The following is an 18,489-nucleotide window of genomic DNA, read 5'->3' as shown; positions in this document are numbered from 1 at the left end:
CATACAAAATAAGAAATTAAAAAACCTTTGATTATCATAGTCTCTTTGGACCTTACTTTTGACATCCATTTTCACGTGACAATGGCAGAAACAAACCAGAAAGTCATTGCAAACCACTATGCCCGTAATCGCAGTGATCGCAAGCAACTATAATTTAAAGCTATGGTCCCACGCTTTCAAAGGACATCGTACTAAACGAAACAACTTATCAAGTGCATGTTTAAAAACACTAATTTAGAAAGATAATTACTTAAATTTTAAAAGCACTGTTAAAAAATTAACAAAAATATGACATTATTTCTTTAAACTAATCTAAACTAAACACTTAGTAAATTGTTTATTCCTGTACTGTGGGCGGTTGTTGAACACGTATATTTTGAGGCAGTGCAACTCATGGAGAAAACGAAATAAAAAGATTAAGTTCAAATGAACATCTCCAATAAAAGCATAAATCGTGTACTACTTTACAACCAGATGATAGAAAAATAACGATCCAAAGATGCAAAAATATTATTCAAGTATTAGGATGCAATATAGTTTACATATTTTGCCTAAACTAAGCGCACGAGGAAGATTAAACATATGCAACCTTACCTCTGAGCGGGAAGAATATTTCTGCAATTAAAATTTCTATCTACCTAATCTAAGTGCACAAGGCAACGATCACGTCGTTGCGCCAAGAACTCTAAGGCAAGCTTGATAAAAATGAACTTGAACAAAGGATAAAGATTGAATGCCCAATAAGATGGTGTTGTACAAGCTTTTATAACTTAATGATCAAAAACAATTTCTGAGCTAATCAAACCGCTCCCAATCATGAGTTATTTTAGTTGAAGACGACGTTGATGATGGGGCATCCGAGCTTTCCATTCCAGAGTCAAAGGTTTCCCATTGGGTTGTTACTGTGACAGAATTGCTACTGTTGCTAAAAGGGTTGGAGTTTCTTGCCTTTAGAGAATCTAATGTATCCACAAGGTTCTGCACACGACGCACCTATTGAATGGTGGAAAAGCTTGTTTCAGTCCATCAAAGGCAATAATTGCAATGCTGGTTCAATATTTCGGTCACCAAATTGCAAGCACACACATAATAATAAGAAGTAATATGCAAAGAGATATCACAGATGATTTACCCAAATGCAAAGGACGATATTTAACACTAAACAAATACATCTCTTAACTACAAGAAAATTTTTAAAAAATAGTAAGAAAGAAGTTGATAATGAAACTAACACTGACAAATAACATATTTCATGTTTTAACTCTCAATGCACATCAATAACACTAGCTAGTCATACTCCAATGTGGTATAAACATTAATAAGTGGGATCTAGGTCAGACAAAAGGTGGGAAGAGGATGACTAATGTGACATCAGTAAGCGATTAGAGAGAGATGCTTAACATGAATAGATTAAAGGATGAGCATATGATGATATGGCAAAAATTTCAAAATACAAAAACAACCAAGGGTTTTTTCTCGAAGTAGGTTAGGTTACATGGATCAAAGAATACCATAATATTCTATTGTGAATCATGTTTATAGACAAACCATTGACCACAACCTTTTGCGATAAGGCTACCCTTCATCTGATCTATACTTCTTATTGGGATTTCTATATTTTTCTTCTCACATGCTCAAAACCCTAAGACAAGTTTCTACCAATTTTTCTACAATAGGTGCTAGTGTGCTACCCCAACATACTACAAGAAGAAAAAAATGAACAGAAATTGGAACAAATCAAGAGATATGGGTGCTTTGCTGAGTATCCTCCTGTACTCTTGAGTTGTGTGCTTAAATTGGCCTATCCATTCTGCATAGAAAAAAACTTGAGTTTATGCAAACCTGCCATGTTGGATGCTGAGCTTGGAGAGGCTAGTGTTGAAGAAAAATGTTTGATGCTAGTTTGGAGAGGTAAGGATTAGAGAAACCTGCTAGTAATTATCTTGGAGATGCTAGATGAATCAAAGAACACTTGGGATTGATAGGAGAAAATAACACCTGGGATGAGGGTGGGACATAGACTCCACATTGATGGCTGACCGTCACCTTAAAATTTCCATTTCTATTTACTGTTTGTGGTAGCTATGATAGGAATCCAGAATGAGAATTCTGCTTACTGAGTATCTGTTGAAATCAAAAACAATCTTTCTAGCAGTGCCGAATAACAGTTACAGCTCATCAAAGAATGCCCAGCTAGAGAATGCCACACATCATGCATCACCCCAACCATATAACTTCCCTGTTACATGAACTTCCTATCCAATTCTAAAAATTCTTTCATGTCATTTAACTAACTACCCAAGTCCCCTTTCTATTTCTTGTTCTAATGTAAACCTTCCACATGGGTTGCTGAGTCAGAACCTGGTCCATTTCTTCTTCCCTATCAATACTTGAACCATCAATTCTATCAAGCTGACTAATAATTTTTATTAGTTACCGGCTCTCTGCAAAGTTGTAACATAAGTGTTTTATAGAAAGGCTTCTTTTGGGTAAAGACTTTACTCAACTTACTTTCTCATGTTTTCTTTTATCAACATAGTTTGTTTCAATGGATACTTATCTCAACGGTGACCTTGAAGTGCAATGCATGCTGGTGAAAACCACTTCACATAATTCCATGCATGCTTCATAATTATATAGTAAAATTGAGGGATGTTATCAGTCACAACTAAACAATATAAGAGTTTGCATGAAAAGGGAAAAAAGAGACAGTAGTAACAGACAAATAATTAACACTTCAACTTTGCAACTTTAATGTCATAAATACCACCTCAGCTTTTCTCTGCAACTTTGCTTCACCTTCAGCCTCAATACCATCCAGTTTCAGCAATTGACTCATAAGCAACTCTGTCAACACAAGAAACTCTTTCTCGGAAGCTTTGTTCCCACCATTGATAGCCACTTCCAAGGCAGTCACCTAAAAAATTAAAACAATCCATATATTTATTCTCCAATTGATATGTTCTACAGCAAGTACAGTACTTGTATATCAAACCCATGATCACCCTATTTGAGAGCTTGTCCACCTCAGCTCTGACCCCAGCAATAGCCTCAGAAGCTTTAAACATCTCATTTTGTTTTCTGGTTTCCTCAAGTTTCCTCTCTTTGCTAGCAGTGCCTTCCAAAAGTAAAATCTTTGACTTGTCCTTCACACCTTCAAGGTGCAAATGCTCTTTATCATCCTTTTCTATCCCCCTGAAGAAAAGTCGTTGTTCTTCAGGTTCTAAACCAGTTTTGTCAACAAGCAATTTCTTAACATCCCCTGTTAACGAAAACTCAAAGAAGAAAAATAAACATATCAATGAAAACAGGATACATTCAATTCCAATAGTACTGTGTGACACTATTAAGACATGCACCAATTTCGTTAAGTATAATCCAAAAACAGAAACAATCAATATCATAATGTAGGGAAAAAAACATTTTCCTTTATTTCCTTTTCCTTTCAGTGCTCCTCAGGCACTAAACCAATTTCTTAGCATCCCTTTTATTGGGGGCTCAATTAATACAAACACAAACATCATTGACAGAATAAGTTTGAAGGAGTACAATATAAAGGAAAGGGTGGAAAGGAGAGAAACAAGTAAGAACTAGGTGTGGGATGGGATTGGATTTCATAGATCTATTGAATGACTTGAGCTTGAGCTATCTTCCCATTTTCACTTTATTGAGAGTTTCCACTATCTTTCTATTTGTTATGAGGAAAAGTATTTCTGTAAATATGTTTTGCTGTGTTTCCTTTCCATTATCCAGTTTCTAATATGATAAGGCTCCTCTACGGTGAGTTTGTCTCATTAGTGCCCAAGTAACGGTATGTCAATCTTTGATTTAATTTAAAGAACATTGTGGTCTTATCCCTCTAAAATTCAAGCGTGGATAGATCCTTACTCACTTTTGAGACAAGCTTACTTTAGAGGAGAATTTTTCAATCGGAAATTATTCACACTTTTCTTTATTAAAAAAATTTTCTATCCATATTCTGTATTATATGCCATCTCTCTAAGGTCAACCACCAACTTTCTCAAATATATTCTAGAAGAATATACAATCAATATCAGAGACACAATGAAAAATTTTATGCGAAAAAGGTTAACGTCATATATTAATCATTTCCAATAATTAGGTTTTTTTTAACTGAACGTATCATAGGAGATCAATTTAATTCAGTATATTTCGAAAAAGCAAAAAAACATGACACCAAATCAAAGAAAGAAAAACAAAAACCTGACCCTCTAGCTATGTCAAAGTGCAACAAAGCTAAGTATTTTCAATCTCTAACCAAAATATGACATTTTAATTCAATCAAGTTCTCTAATCTCCATCAATATCTTTTTAACACACATATAACTAATAGCGCACACGAAACTCAACATATTGAAGTCCAATAAAAACTAAAGTTCGAAATTATTAAATTCGCGAATAAGTAATATCGAAGAGGTACCATTGATTGAAAAAGAAGAAACCTAACCGAATGTTGATTGGGCCGGGAGGTGGAGCTCGTGGTGCGAGGACCCATAAGAAACGTTGATCTTGATCATGGGCCTGGGCCCACCACCGGCGTCGCTCTCGGCGGGCCTCGGCTCCGGCGAGATGTCGACGGGGTAGTCTGAGGAGTTCTTCATAGTAAGGAGCAAAGGAATTAGCGATGCAGTGGACTGAGTTTGACCCGAGGCGTAGTGTTGAAGTAGTTGAGGGTTAAGAAGACAGGAGTTCCAACACTGCTTTCAAAGATATCGGTTTCTCCATGTCATTCAATTTTCCCTTTTTTTAAGATTATGATTAGGTCTCAAGTATCTAACTAAAGCAAATGCTAATCAAATTAAAAAAATTAAAAATTTGTATTAAAATTAATAGTAACTTTAATATATTTTAACATAATCTTTTTCTTAAAATAATTCTTTTTTGTTTGTTTTTGTTTTTGAAAAACATAGTGCTTTAATTTTTTTTCATTTAAAAGAAATAATAAGTCATGACTCTGTTTTACTCACCAAAAAAGTAATATTTTTTTTTTTAAAAATAATGTTATTTTTATATATGTTTCCTACAATAATACATACATATATACATATAATAATATGAGATAAGATAGATAAGTCAGTTTATGCAACCAGTTAGGTTTAACTTATTTTTAATATGATATTAAAATTTATTTAATTTTAATGTTTGATCACCCGTAAAGGTATATTTATACAAACTATACGTATGTCTAACTTGATTTGATCTTTGATGACACAAAGGTAAACACATTGACAATTTTAATAATAGTTTTTTTAACATTAATTTAAAGGCCTATGTTAGAAATAAAAAAATATAAATTTATTAAAACTTACATAATTAATATTGTTAATATAATAAATTTTGTAATATCTTTTTATTTTTAATAAAAACTTCACCCTCAACAATATGTTAACAAAGTCATTTTAATCATTATTTGGAGATTTTTATTAAATAAATGAACTTTATAAATTTTATAAAAAATAAAATTAATAAATACTTTGCCGGATTATTTTATTTTAATGAATATCATATTTTTAAGATATAAATAAATATTCAAATTTGCATAAAATAGTTACAAATATTTAAATTATGTGAAATTTAATATATATATTCATGAAGTTAATATAAGATATATTTAATAATTAAATTTATCAATTTATATTTTTCCTTCAAACGTGTAAGTATCTAAGTTTTATTAATATATATATATATATATATATATATATATATATATATGTGTGTGTATAAAATAGTAATATGATCATGTCTTTTTTAAATCTCCAACTTATTTTTTATAAATTAAGTTTATTTTCTTGCCCTGACCTTCAGTTACATTTTCTCTGACTTACTCTATGTGTTTATACTTAAGTATATTTTAAAATAAAATATTTTGAATGAATTTTCAAATTAAAATTAATTTAATCAAATCTACGATAATATTATATTAATATCATATATTTTAAAACAATCAAATCTTTTTATTTTATTAGTTTAATATTTTGATTAACATATCATCTTTCTCTTGTAAAATTTTTATTTTATATAAATTTAATAAAATTTATAAATTGTAGATTTTACACAAATAAAATCTGATAATACATTCTATCTTAAAAAAAAAAGTTATCGTTAATCGTTTTACATTCTATCTTACATCAGTTAAATGTTATGTATATAATAAAAATAAAATATAGCATATATAATTATATAACATCTAGAAAAATATGTTAAAACATTCATAAACATAAATTTAATATAAGTATTATAGCTAATAATATTAAATAAATATAAACCTCTGACTATTTCTTGCAATAATTTATTCACAGTTTAATTATTTAGTTTATTCAATGCTTTGTATTCTTTCTGAACTCTGGTCTAGAAGGCACATACTCATTATACCTCTGAAACGCATGCATCTCCTTAACGGGAAAACCAACTTGTACCTACCACCAAACGTGAATCAATTAAGCGTAAAATTAAAGATTACTCATAATTTGAAAATTTAACTTATATTCGTTATCTGCAACTGGAAGCTTTTTTTTTTTTTTTTTTTACTTATAACTGTTGTAAATTATTTTTAATTTTATTTCAATAAATTTTATTATTAAATTTATAATAAAATCATTATTTAAAAAATTATTAAATAAAGTATATATTTCCAAATTAATCCTAATTCACTATCCTCTTAAAAGTTAAGATTAATTAAACTTATTAACTCTTACAAGTAGTTTTCTATTAAGCACAGAAATACATGATGCAACATTATTCGTAAAATTTGGAAATTCCATTCCCGTTAAATGGCTGATCGAATTCAAGTTTAATCAAACATTAAATATGGTGTAATTTTTCTTTATGCGCTATAATTTATTTAACATGAATCAAAGTATAAAACTTAAGTACTGTATTATGTGTTTTTGTTTTGTTTTTTCAAAATCAGAGACCATGCGAAGATTAATTCCTGCTTGCTTTAAAAAAAATCCTTCAGAGATGTTACTCTCTGATTAATATTAAAGTTTTGCTTTAATTGCATGTACTAACTTTTAATACTGACATTTATTGCATATATTACTTAAATAAAATTCTAATTTTAATTAAAAAACATCAAAAGCATATAATACTGTGTGTAAGTCTTGTACTAAATAAAAATACATGGAAAATAATAACAAACTTAAAAAAGAAACCGAACTTGTGGAGCTTTTATTTATACGCGGAATCTCCACAGATGAAGCTTCCATTAAGATCACAAATATCAAAAAGTGGCAGTGAACACGGCTTCTCCCACTACATGCCCTGCTATTGCGTCAAACAGCTTCTCTTTTGTCACCTGCCAATATTTCGAACATAGACATTTTTATATTTATTTCAAAAAACACATTAATCTTCAAAATTATATACCTCAGATATTTTAATTTCTAGAATTTAAAGAATATCTACTAATTCCCAATTTTGCAAAAAGTAAATCATTTCATCTATTTTTACTTTATTTTTCTTATAGTTTAGACCAACCACTCTAAAGTAAATGACATCATACAAAATAAAGATGCAATGACAAATTAAATTTTTAAACCAGTATCACACACTCAATATTAAAAAGCAATGGCTAAATAAAACATTTTCCATGAATATAATATATAGTTGGGTAGTTGTAGAACCTGGTTATCAAAGTGCATGTCTTGATCCAGAGCAAAGAGCCTAAACTGGAACCTATTATCATAGTTAGGGAATTTGGGACCACGCCACACGCGCACCTTCCAATCGTTAACCCCTTCTTCAACGGCACCATACTCAGCACCCACTTCGTCTTCCTTCCCAGAGAACCCTTGAGGAAGGTCCTTCACGGTGACAGGAATGTTCACGACCACCCAGTGGGCGAGTGGCACCACGCGCCCCATTGGGTCGACGGCATCAATGTCCTGAACCAGAAGGGCCAAGCTCTTTGTTTTGGGAGGCACGTTATGCCATTCAAGTGGCGGAGAAATGTCCCATTTTGTGCCTAAGCCTTCTTGTGTGCAATACCTTGGCAGTTTCCCACTCTCTTGGCTGTGATCAATTGCTGGTGAAATCAACTTGAATTGGATGTTACTCGCCATGATAGATGCTCTGTTTTTTTGGTGAAATTTTATATGTATTATGCTATAATAGTTAAAGCTAATTAGTGGATTCTTTCTATATATGTTGGCTTTGCTAAGGTTGAACAAGTGTCGTGCTATTGAGAAGGAGAACAGTATGGCTTTGACACGTTTCATACCATGGAGCGGTTCGGGCTAAACTCTACATCGTGTAATAAAAGTGGATCAACGTTATTTTTTAATTTATATAAAATATTTACGATAGAGTCTTAAATCGGTGTTAAAATAGCATTGCCGATCAAGGTAAACGGTGCTATTTAGTGCAAAAATAGTTATATGAAATTTACACGAATAAGTTATTTGAAGGTTTATTATTGTAACTGTAAAATGTGAAAATGTCACGATAAGATAAACTAACTGATCAATCAAGTAAAGTGTAATCGTCTTTTCATGCTCTTGCCAAAGATTAATACAATTAAAGTATGCTGAAAATATTCTTTAAACCTGGATGATTAAAAGCATAAAAAAAATAAAAAAAATACCAAACTTAAAATCTTGAGTAATCTTGTCCTGCTTGTTCATCGTTAACATTTTTTGTTCGGCCATATTAATTTAGAATAATTTTAATTTTAAATTAAATGCTCATAGTATCTAAATTTCTTAGTGGGTCTTTTAATTTTATATAAATTGTTAGTTACTTATTTAATAAAAATTGAATTATTTAAATGTCAAATTTTATAAAATATTATTGACAATAAGATATATTGTTTGTGGTAAATACTTTTAATATGATTACTATTAAAAATGACAAAAATATGGAAAAAAAGTAAACAAAAGTTCACACATTTTTATAATTTTTAATTAACAGTGTGTTAAAAAAAAGTGTTTATAGATTTACATGGGCATTAGCTTTTTGATATTTAGTAAGAGGATTTTAAGTTTTACACTTTCATTAATTATTATTATGAGATATATATGTTGATTCACTTTATTATTATATTTGTTGTCATAATATTAAAATGCTTGAATTATTTATTAATATTAAATATTTATTTATTTGTGATTTGTTTTATTTGTTTTGTATATAAAATATGAAAATAACATACATGATACTTGTTGATGAGGTTTTCTAAACTCTCTTAAAGAAAAAGACTTACTTAGAATTAGGATTACTGAAATTAAAAAGGAAATTAGAGTTTTTAATGTATACCTTGAACTCTAGGTCAGGAGATGAGTGTGAGACATGTGTTATCTTTTTTCTCTATTTTTATTAATTTTTGCACAATCATGGAAAGACATCCATAACCTTCATTTCTCCTAGATATCTCAATCGCCCCCAACTTGTACACTTCCAGTGTATCTATGTGATTATATATACTTATTCCATTTCTCTTTCTCTTTCTCAGCATTTCTCATTTCATTCTCATTTTTCTCTATATCCTTTGTATAGATCAACGTGTCATAATACGTGAGTCTTGATTACACAACTTAATGTATTACAATACATGTATTATGAGTACACCTTTCGATGTAACACAATACATGTGTTAAGGGATATCCTAAAATGTACTTAATCCAACTTTTACAAAATGTATTTTTTTACTCGCTACAAAATGTACTTTTTACTCGCTACAATGAGCCCTCCTCTCTGTCAACAAAAAAATTAGACAAAAATTTTTGTTTGCTATCTATTATTCTAACTACACCAAGAAAGTATCAAAGAACTTGATTCTGGATGCTCTTCCTCGCTACAGCGACACACACCTTTCTAGTCGCTACAGCAAGATACCTTGCACCAACACTACTATTTTTTCATACAAAAGCCACAAAATTGAGAGTGTTATAGATTGCCAAGCCATTGACTAAGCTCATTAAGAAGGATGCGTTTTTATGGAGACCAAGTGCTGCAGAAGCTTTTGAAATATTGAAGAAAGTTGTAACCTCTCCTCCAGGTTTGAGACTACCTAATTTTTCAAAGGAATTTGTCATTGAATGTGATGCTTCTGGAAGAGGTTTAAGGGTTGTTTTAATGCATATGAAGGAGCCAATAGCATTTTTCAGCAAAGCTCTCTCTAATGGTCAACTCTCCATATTTGTTTTTGAGAAAGAACTTATGGCTCTGGTTTTAGCTATTAATCATTGGCGACATTACCTTATTGGAAGGAAGGTCATGGTATTTTCTGACCAACGAAGCCTCAAGGACCTTTTACAATAAAAGGTGATTTCTACTGACCAGCAAAATTGGGCATCTAAGGTTCAGGGTGTGAAAACCAATTTTTGCCTCCAATTTTTTTTAAAATATATAAAAAAATAATAATAAATTTGTTTTACAAAAAATGAAAGATTTTTGAAAAACTTTTGCTTCTCGAAAATAGAAGCCTGCACTATACATGTTTATACCCCAATATTAAAAACCAGCTTTAAGCATGAAAAAGGAAAAACTTAGGACCTTTGACATTTTGTAAAAAAAACTCTAAATGTATCAATATAAGAGTACAAGTAAGGGATTTGAAGAAGGATTTTTTTGGAGAGAAGGGAACTAGTTTTTGGAGAGAGAGCAAAATTTTTTTTAAGAAAGAGATCTGAGTCTTAAAGAAAAAGAAATGAGAAGAAGAAAACAAAAAGGAAATAAGATAGTATACCATTAACTACTAGAGATGGCAATGGGTAGGGTAAGGTACTATAGTTCTCATCCCCATACCCGCATTTAAAAAAATACATTTACCTAGCCCCATACCCATGTGAATAGTACTTTTAGTTCTAGTACCCGTACCCTCTGGGTACCCGCATACCCATACTTGTCTCTATTACCCGCGCATGTCTAAGAAAAAAAAACAGTTATAAAAAAATATGCTTATATAATTTTATTGAATAAAGTTCCAATTATAGATAAAAAATAAATATTCAAAGATCATAAGTGTTAAGTTTATCTTAATACATTAACTTTCTAAACTAAAGTACTTAAAAATCAAAAGCGAAACTGCACACATAATCTTCAAGATCTTGTAAAACAACCAACTCATAAACTTTAGAGTTTTGTACTGTCACTCTATAAGACTTAAAAAATTAAAATTAGTTAATTATTTATTGTAAAGTCAAAATAATATAATTAGGCTATTTTACCTTTTCATTAGAATCAGACTCTTCAAATGACTATAAACGTTTATCTTTTAAGTTTACATATTGCTTTGGTCCAGCAATGCCAATAGAAACTAAAACATATAAGTACATAATAAGAAAATCAATAATTAAGCTATCAAATTAAAATTAACAAAAATATTTAATTAAATAAATATATTAATAGAGTATTTAATACCTTTATTTTCATGTTTTAGCTAACTTTGTGCACACATGAGTGCTTCTAAAGTATCCTCATGAAGTTGAGAATGATGAGGACTCAATAATCTACCTCTTATGCTAAAAGCAGACTCTAAAGCAACAGATGAAATTGGGATAACCAAAATATCCTTGGCAATTTTTTGCAATATTGGATATTTGATCCCATTTGATTTCCACCACCTAAGGATATCAAAACTAGCACTTCTAGGCAAAACCTTCTCTTCCAAGTAGATGTCCAACTCAAACTTTAATTTCATATCATTTGTATATTTAACAAATGAATCATAATTACTTATAGAAAATTGTTAACATTAAGTATATCCAATTTCATTTCCATCTCATTAGACTTTTCAGCTGAACTTTCTACTATTCCCATGTCTTTAGCTTGATAATCTTCAAACAACAAGTAGCATAATTTCTTTACATTATTAATTTGAAAAGAAGATGAACTTCCATAGAGCTTGGGAAAGAAGTACTCTAACAACTTTAATTTATATCTTGGATCCAAAAAAATGGCAATTCCCATTATTCCATGCATAACAAACTAATATTTCTCAAATTTGGTTACCATTTTTGTAGCCATATTTCTAATAGTCTCAATTGAACAAATTTGCCATTGTTGCAGAGATAACTTTATTTCAAAAAGAAATGGGAAGAAAATATTTGTTGTAAGATATTGTGTCCTAGAAAACATCTTAGTTACACGATTAAAGACTTTCAACCTACTACAAATTTCTTTAGTAATTTGCCAGTCATTTGTTGTAGGGATACATGTATACATATGCTCTCTTTTTTTCAAACGAAATAAAAACATCTTTATAAGCCAATGCAACAACAAGCATGTGATAAGTGGAATTCCATCTTGTTTTGCAATTAAGTACAAGTTTCTTTGTAATGAAAACTTTGATTTGACGTGTTGCTTCTTTAAAGATTCGTTCTATTTTAAGTGTAGCTGTCCAAAAAGTAACACTACTTCTAACCTTCTCTATGCCATCTCAAAGAATATTTAAACCATCTTGAGTAATTAAATTAAGAATATGTGCACAATACTTCATGTGAAACAACTGACCATCAAGTATAAGAGAAGAACAATCAAGTTTGTTTAGTAACAAACTAACAAGAAAGTCATTTGTACTACAATTATTCAAAGTGATGGTAGATAACTTTCTATCAATATTCCAATCTAGCATGCATTCAACCAACACTTTAGATAGAGCTTCTACTGTATGTGGACATTCCACATATACAAACCTATTAATGTAAAAATAAGTTATATACATATATAAAAAAAAATATTGAAATAATGCAAATAATTACTAAATGAATATATTATACAATGATCACAAAAATTATACCTTAATATGCAACTTTGCGTATCCCAATCATTAGTAGTGTAGTGAGCTGTGATAGCTATAAACCCTTTCTTTTGATTGCTAGTTGTCCACATGTCTGTTGTTAAAGCAATTCTTCTTCCAATCTTCTTTAAGAGTCTCGTAGTCTTCAATTTTTCATTCTGATATATTTTGATAATGTCACCTTTTATTATGTTCCGACTAGGAACCTTTAATAAAGGTTGGAGGCCTTCAGAATATACTCTAAACCATAAATGGTCTACTATAGAAAGTGAAAACTTATGAATTATTATCATAGAAGCAAGATCTCTTCTAAATTGTTTTGGATCAAAGTGATAATTACTCAAATAAGTGGATGATCCGTCTACTTTCTTTTGTTCTCTCAAGAAGATTGATTGTCTTATATCCTTATATGGCCTCCTCTTACAAGTTTGTAAGTGTTTATGCAAATGATTTGTTTCATCTGAGCTTCTACCTGTCAGTTGCTTGTTGCAATAATTGCATATAGCCTTTTTTTCTAATAATAATAATTTTTTAAAGTGATTCCATACAACTGACATCTTTTTTTTTTTTTCATCATCAGTTGCATCATAATTATCTCTATCCACCGAAATAGGAAGTGTATCAGATTGAGATTGAGATTGACCTCTAATATCAGAACTGTCACTCGGTCCAGAATCATTAAGTATATTTTTAGAAATATTTTTATGTTGTGTGGGAGTAATGGAAATAATTTGAGAAGAGCTACTTTCAGATTCCTTTGAAATAGTTACTCTACATACATTTTTCATTTGTTATTACCTATATCAAAACAATAACTTAAATAAAAAATTCTTATTTAACCCACGTCAATATAATATCACATAATTTTAATCACTAAATTTCTAAACATTTTGTATATGTCATATATAAATAATTTTTTTTAAAAAAAAATCAATCTCATATCAACCATATAATAATTAAATTATATTAGTCTAGTTAAACAATATAAAATAGTAAATAAATTTTTCTATTAAAAATATGAAAAAAATTATTTTTTTGGTTTACTTTATTGATAAATATATTTTTATGTTAATCTTATAAAAAAAATTTAATTAGATAAGTTTTTATATCTTTAAATATGCATTCTATTATTTGAGTAACATAAATATCTATATTAAATTCCTCAACCTTTCATTTTATTTTTTAAAAAATATAGTATTATAAAATAAAATAAATATGACCTATAAAAGAACTTGAAAGTGAGTAAAAAATATACGACATTAAATTATATAAAATAAATAGTAAAATCTTTATCTTGACCAAAATTTTATAAAAGCATGCACAAAAACTTTCTAAAAAAAAGTAGATTAAATTCTTGTTTTCTTAAATTCTTAGTTGCTCCATTATAAGTAAAAAATTATTCAAACTAGATTATATGAAATTAGAATAATAAAAATAATTAGAAATACCAATAATAATTATAATAGAATTTTAGACTTACTTGTTGAAGACTTGCATTTGTATAAAATTTATTATATTTGATCTCTGAATTCTATGAGAAGTGATAGGTTAGATCTTTTTGTAAGTCACACTCCTAAAGCACAACTCTCGATAGAACAAATTGTGAACCAACTCATATAATTATATAATTGTCAATAATTATAAAAGAGACCTAGCCAAATATATAAAATATTAACCCTAATTATCTCCCATTATGGGCTTTTGGGTTAAGACGTCCCTCATATAATAATAATAATAATAATAATAATGGGGCGGAGTGGGTACTTAAATACCCATACCCGTCCCCATCCCTATTGAAATTTGCGGGTATTTTCTCATACCTATATCTGTACTTGTTTAACAGGTAAATACTCTACTCGTTAAGAGTAAAATTTGTGAGTATACATTGAGTATTTTACTCATTGCCATTCCTATTAACTACTGCTCCGCCATTTGAATCGCTATATCGGTAAGCTTATTTCTTCTTCTTTGGTTGTTCTTTTAAAACTTACTCTGTGTAAGCTTATTTTTTTCCTTATTTTTTTTAAACTTTTTTTTTTCTGTAAGCTCAATTGTTTTTTCCTTATGTCCCCAACACAAAAGACATGCTTAAATCAACTTTTTTCTTTGATTTAATATTTTTATTAAATATGTTAAATCTGATTTGATAGATGTATAAGAAGATGTGGGCACCTGACACTTACTGTAATCATCCCTTTCATCACATTTTTATTTTTTTATATTTATTAATATTGACCATTATTTTATTATGTTGATTTGATTGGACGATGCAAAATATGCAGTTCAAGGTCTGCACCTATGTCTAAGCTATTGTACATCATTTGATTGACTTGGTCTTATTCCAATTATTGTATTATTTTCTTTTTCTTTTTCTATTTAGTTGTTACACATTGTTTTATTGATTAGGCTTGATTTTTTAATTTGTCTGGGCCTATCTCTATATTTTTTTCATTCTTTTTTTTCTTTTCTTTTCTTTTCTTTCAGCCTTATAATTTTACTTATTTGTTGTCTAATTTTATTTATCTGTTTTACTTTAAATAAAATACCTTTTAATTTAAATATTCAGATTTCATTTATATTCTTTAAGCAATGATAATTAGAACAATTATGATAAAAAAAATCATTAAAATTGATTAAACATAATATAATTTTTTTATCATATTATATGCAAATTGTATTTTTATTTGTAAAATTTATTTTATTTGAATATTAACAATAAATTCTCTTTAATATTTTTATGTTATTTCATTATTTATGTTTTAATTATTATTTTGATTATTTACCTTCTAATATTTTTATTTGTTTATTATATGTTTGTAGAGTCTTCATGTAATTTTAATTTATATTTGCAATTTACTTTCTTTAATGTAATCAATAAATAATATAATTGCATCAATTTATAACATTAACGTGAAGCTACTCTACCGTCGTGTGTTATAAATTGATAAAGTCTAAATGTACTTACGTTACCGAGACTTTAGGCAATATTAATTTATACTATGTTATATTTAATTAATTAAAAATTATTTTAATAATCAATCAAAATGTATTCTCTATAATCACTATTTTACTAATAAATCATTTTAAATAGAAACTATTTTATTAACATAATAATTTATAATGCTAATGTGTAGTGACTCTACCTTTACGCATTATAAATTATTAGAACCTATGTATACTAACGTTACCCTGTGTTTATAAAATATAAATTTATCATATGGGGTCTAAGTGTACCTACATCACCGATGCTTTAGGCAATATTAATTTATCATATATTATCTATAATGAATTAAAAAATTATTTTAATAATCAATCAGAATGTATTTCCTATAATCATTATTTTACTAATCAATCAATTTAAATAAAAACTATTTTATTAACATAGTAATTTATAATACTAATATGTAGTGACTTTATTTGTACGGGTTATAAATTGTTAGAACCTATGTGTACCAATGTTACCTTGGGTTCTATACAACAAAAATTTATTAAACGAAGTTTTAATCTTTTTATTAAATAATTTTTTTTATTTTTCTTATCAATTCAAATATATGTATTCCTCTCATTAAATAGAATTAATTTCATATTTTAAAATTTCTTAAGTCATATTTTTAATTTTGATAAATTAAATAACCAATCATTTCTTCATTTTATTATACAAATATTTTGCAATATCGATGTGTGATTTATATTGCCTTCGATTGTCCAATAAACTTTATAGGAGATTTATGTTTAACTTATGCTATCTTAAATTTTCTTTCAACATTAGTCACAATCAAAATTCAAATTCAAATTCCTTATTTACGAATAAAATATTTTTAATAATTTGTAATTTAATTGTGTGATCTTCCTTCACCTTCTGTATTGTTTCTCGTAGAGTATATGTATAATCGCATTATCTTGTATCCTAAAAATCATAATTTTATGAAAATAATTTTAATTTCAAAATAAATTCTCTTTGACTAAACTTAATTTTAATCAACTAACTTCGTAATTTTTAAATAGAATTATGTGGCTTTGAGTTCTTCATTGCACTTGAAGATACGTAGAAGCGGGAACCGTACCCGTCAAGTCAAAATAATTTTCAAAAATAATTTTTTCTTCTTTCAAGATATCAAGTTAACATTTCAATAAATAATTTTTTTCTTCCTTCTTCTAAAATGTAAATAATTAATGTTTAGGAGTTAAATAAATATTTTTTAAAATTAAAATGAATTTGCACAATTAATTTAAGTAACCTTTTTTAAATAGACGTTGTATGGTGCTAATACTTTCCTACACGTAAATGACTCCTGAACTCATTTTTTATTTCAAAGATCATATTATTTTAAAAGTTTTTCCAATGTTTTCTTAAAATAAACTTTGGTGATAATTCCTCTTATTATTTTAGAAAATATTTTTTATTCCTAAAAGATATTTTTCTTAAACACGTCATCTGCCATATTGTTGTAACTGCCAGTTGCGACATAGGGTTATCAATTTAAAGTGATCTATAAACCTAGACTAAGAATAAGGCTGCTAATGCACTCTCCAGAATTCATAAATAAGCTAAATTTGGAACTCTTATTTCAGATCCAATTTAGGCATAGGGTGAAAATCTTAAGAAAGAGATTGAACAAGAACTTTTTATTCAATAGGTAAAAGATGATTGGTTGCAGAAACCATGTAGTAGACCTGTGTTCTCCATCCAAAATAGGGAGTTATTGCATAAAGGCAGCTTGGTAATTCCCGCTTCTTCTTCTTTTATTCCTCGATTGCTTTGAGAGTTTCACTCATCATTGGAAGGTGGTCATTCAGGATTTTTGAAGACTTTCTGCAGAATTGCTAGAAATTTGTATTAGTTGGGTATGAAGAAAAGAATTTAACAATTCACTTAGGAATGTAATGTCTGTTAGAGACAGAAGTATGCGACTACTGTTCCTGGAGGTTTGTTGCAACTGTTGCCCATCCCTAGCTTGATTTAGGAGGATGTGTCCTTAGATTTCATTACCAAGCTTCCTAAGTCTTAGGGTTATGAAGTAATCTTGGTAGTAGTGGATAGATTGTCTAAATATAGGCATTTTATTCTATTGAAACACCCTTACACAGCCAGGTCTATAGCTAAGGGTTTTGCTAAGGAAATCATGAGGTTACATGGTGTTATGGGTTCTATTGTCAGTGATAGAGACCTACTGTTTCTTAACTTTTTTGGTAAGAACATTTTTGGTTACAAGGCACAAAATTACATATGAGTTTATCATACTATCTTGAAATTGGTGGTCAAATGAAGGTCTTAAATAGGTGTCTAGAAACATATCTTAGGTGCTTTGGTTCAGAGCAGTCCAAAACTTGGTCCTTTTAGGTTCATTGGACCGAATTTTGGTATATTACATCTTTTCATAGCACCACTGCTATTACTTCATTTGAAACTATCTATGGGAGGCCTCCTCTTCAAATCATTTGTTTCTTACTAGGAGAAGCAAAGGTAGAAACTATAGCTAGAGACCTCATTGGTAGGAATGAAACTATTCTTCAACTGAAGTTCAATCTTACTAAAGCTCAACAAACGATGAAGAAATATGTAGATAGAAAGCACAAAGATGTCTCTTTTGAAGTACGAGAATATGTTTTCCTGAAGCTATGTCCTCACTGGTAGCAAACAGTTCAAAGAAGAGTCAATCCAAAGTTAGTAGCCAAGTTCTTTGGACCTAACAAAATCCTCCAATGAGTGGGACTTGTATCCTACAAGCTGC

General features: G+C 29.0%; 2 protein-coding genes across 2 annotated transcripts; both read right to left on the bottom strand.

Annotated features, from left to right (window-relative positions):
- Positions 1–420: 420 nt before the first annotated feature.
- On the bottom strand, positions 421–4,739 carry LOC113849826 (BAG family molecular chaperone regulator 4-like). The gene is made up of 4 exons (XM_027480018.1): positions 4,469–4,739; positions 3,006–3,262; positions 2,771–2,917; positions 421–993 (listed from the first exon to the last, which is right to left on the bottom strand). The coding sequence occupies exons 1-4, from the start codon at positions 4,620–4,622 to the stop codon at positions 796–798; spliced, it is 756 nt and encodes a 251-aa protein (XP_027335819.1). The 5' UTR covers positions 4,623–4,739; the 3' UTR covers positions 421–795.
- Positions 4,740–6,551: 1,812 nt separating this feature from the next.
- Positions 6,552–8,132, bottom strand: LOC113851612 (UPF0098 protein CPn_0877/CP_0992/CPj0877/CpB0906-like). Its single transcript, XM_027482140.1, has 2 exons — positions 7,647–8,132; positions 6,552–7,318 (listed from the first exon to the last, which is right to left on the bottom strand). Exons 1-2 carry the CDS (start codon positions 8,082–8,084, stop codon positions 7,244–7,246), a joined length of 513 nt encoding a protein of 170 aa, XP_027337941.1. The 5' UTR covers positions 8,085–8,132; the 3' UTR covers positions 6,552–7,243.
- Positions 8,133–18,489: the final 10,357 nt, after the last annotated feature.

This window comes from Abrus precatorius, unplaced genomic scaffold (genome assembly GCF_003935025.1).
Source record: "Abrus precatorius isolate BTA unplaced genomic scaffold, Abrus_2018 Scaffold9, whole genome shotgun sequence".
In the NCBI taxonomy this organism is placed as follows: domain Eukaryota; kingdom Viridiplantae; phylum Streptophyta; class Magnoliopsida; order Fabales; family Fabaceae; genus Abrus; species Abrus precatorius.
This window is presented reverse-complemented; position numbering and strand designations above follow the sequence as displayed.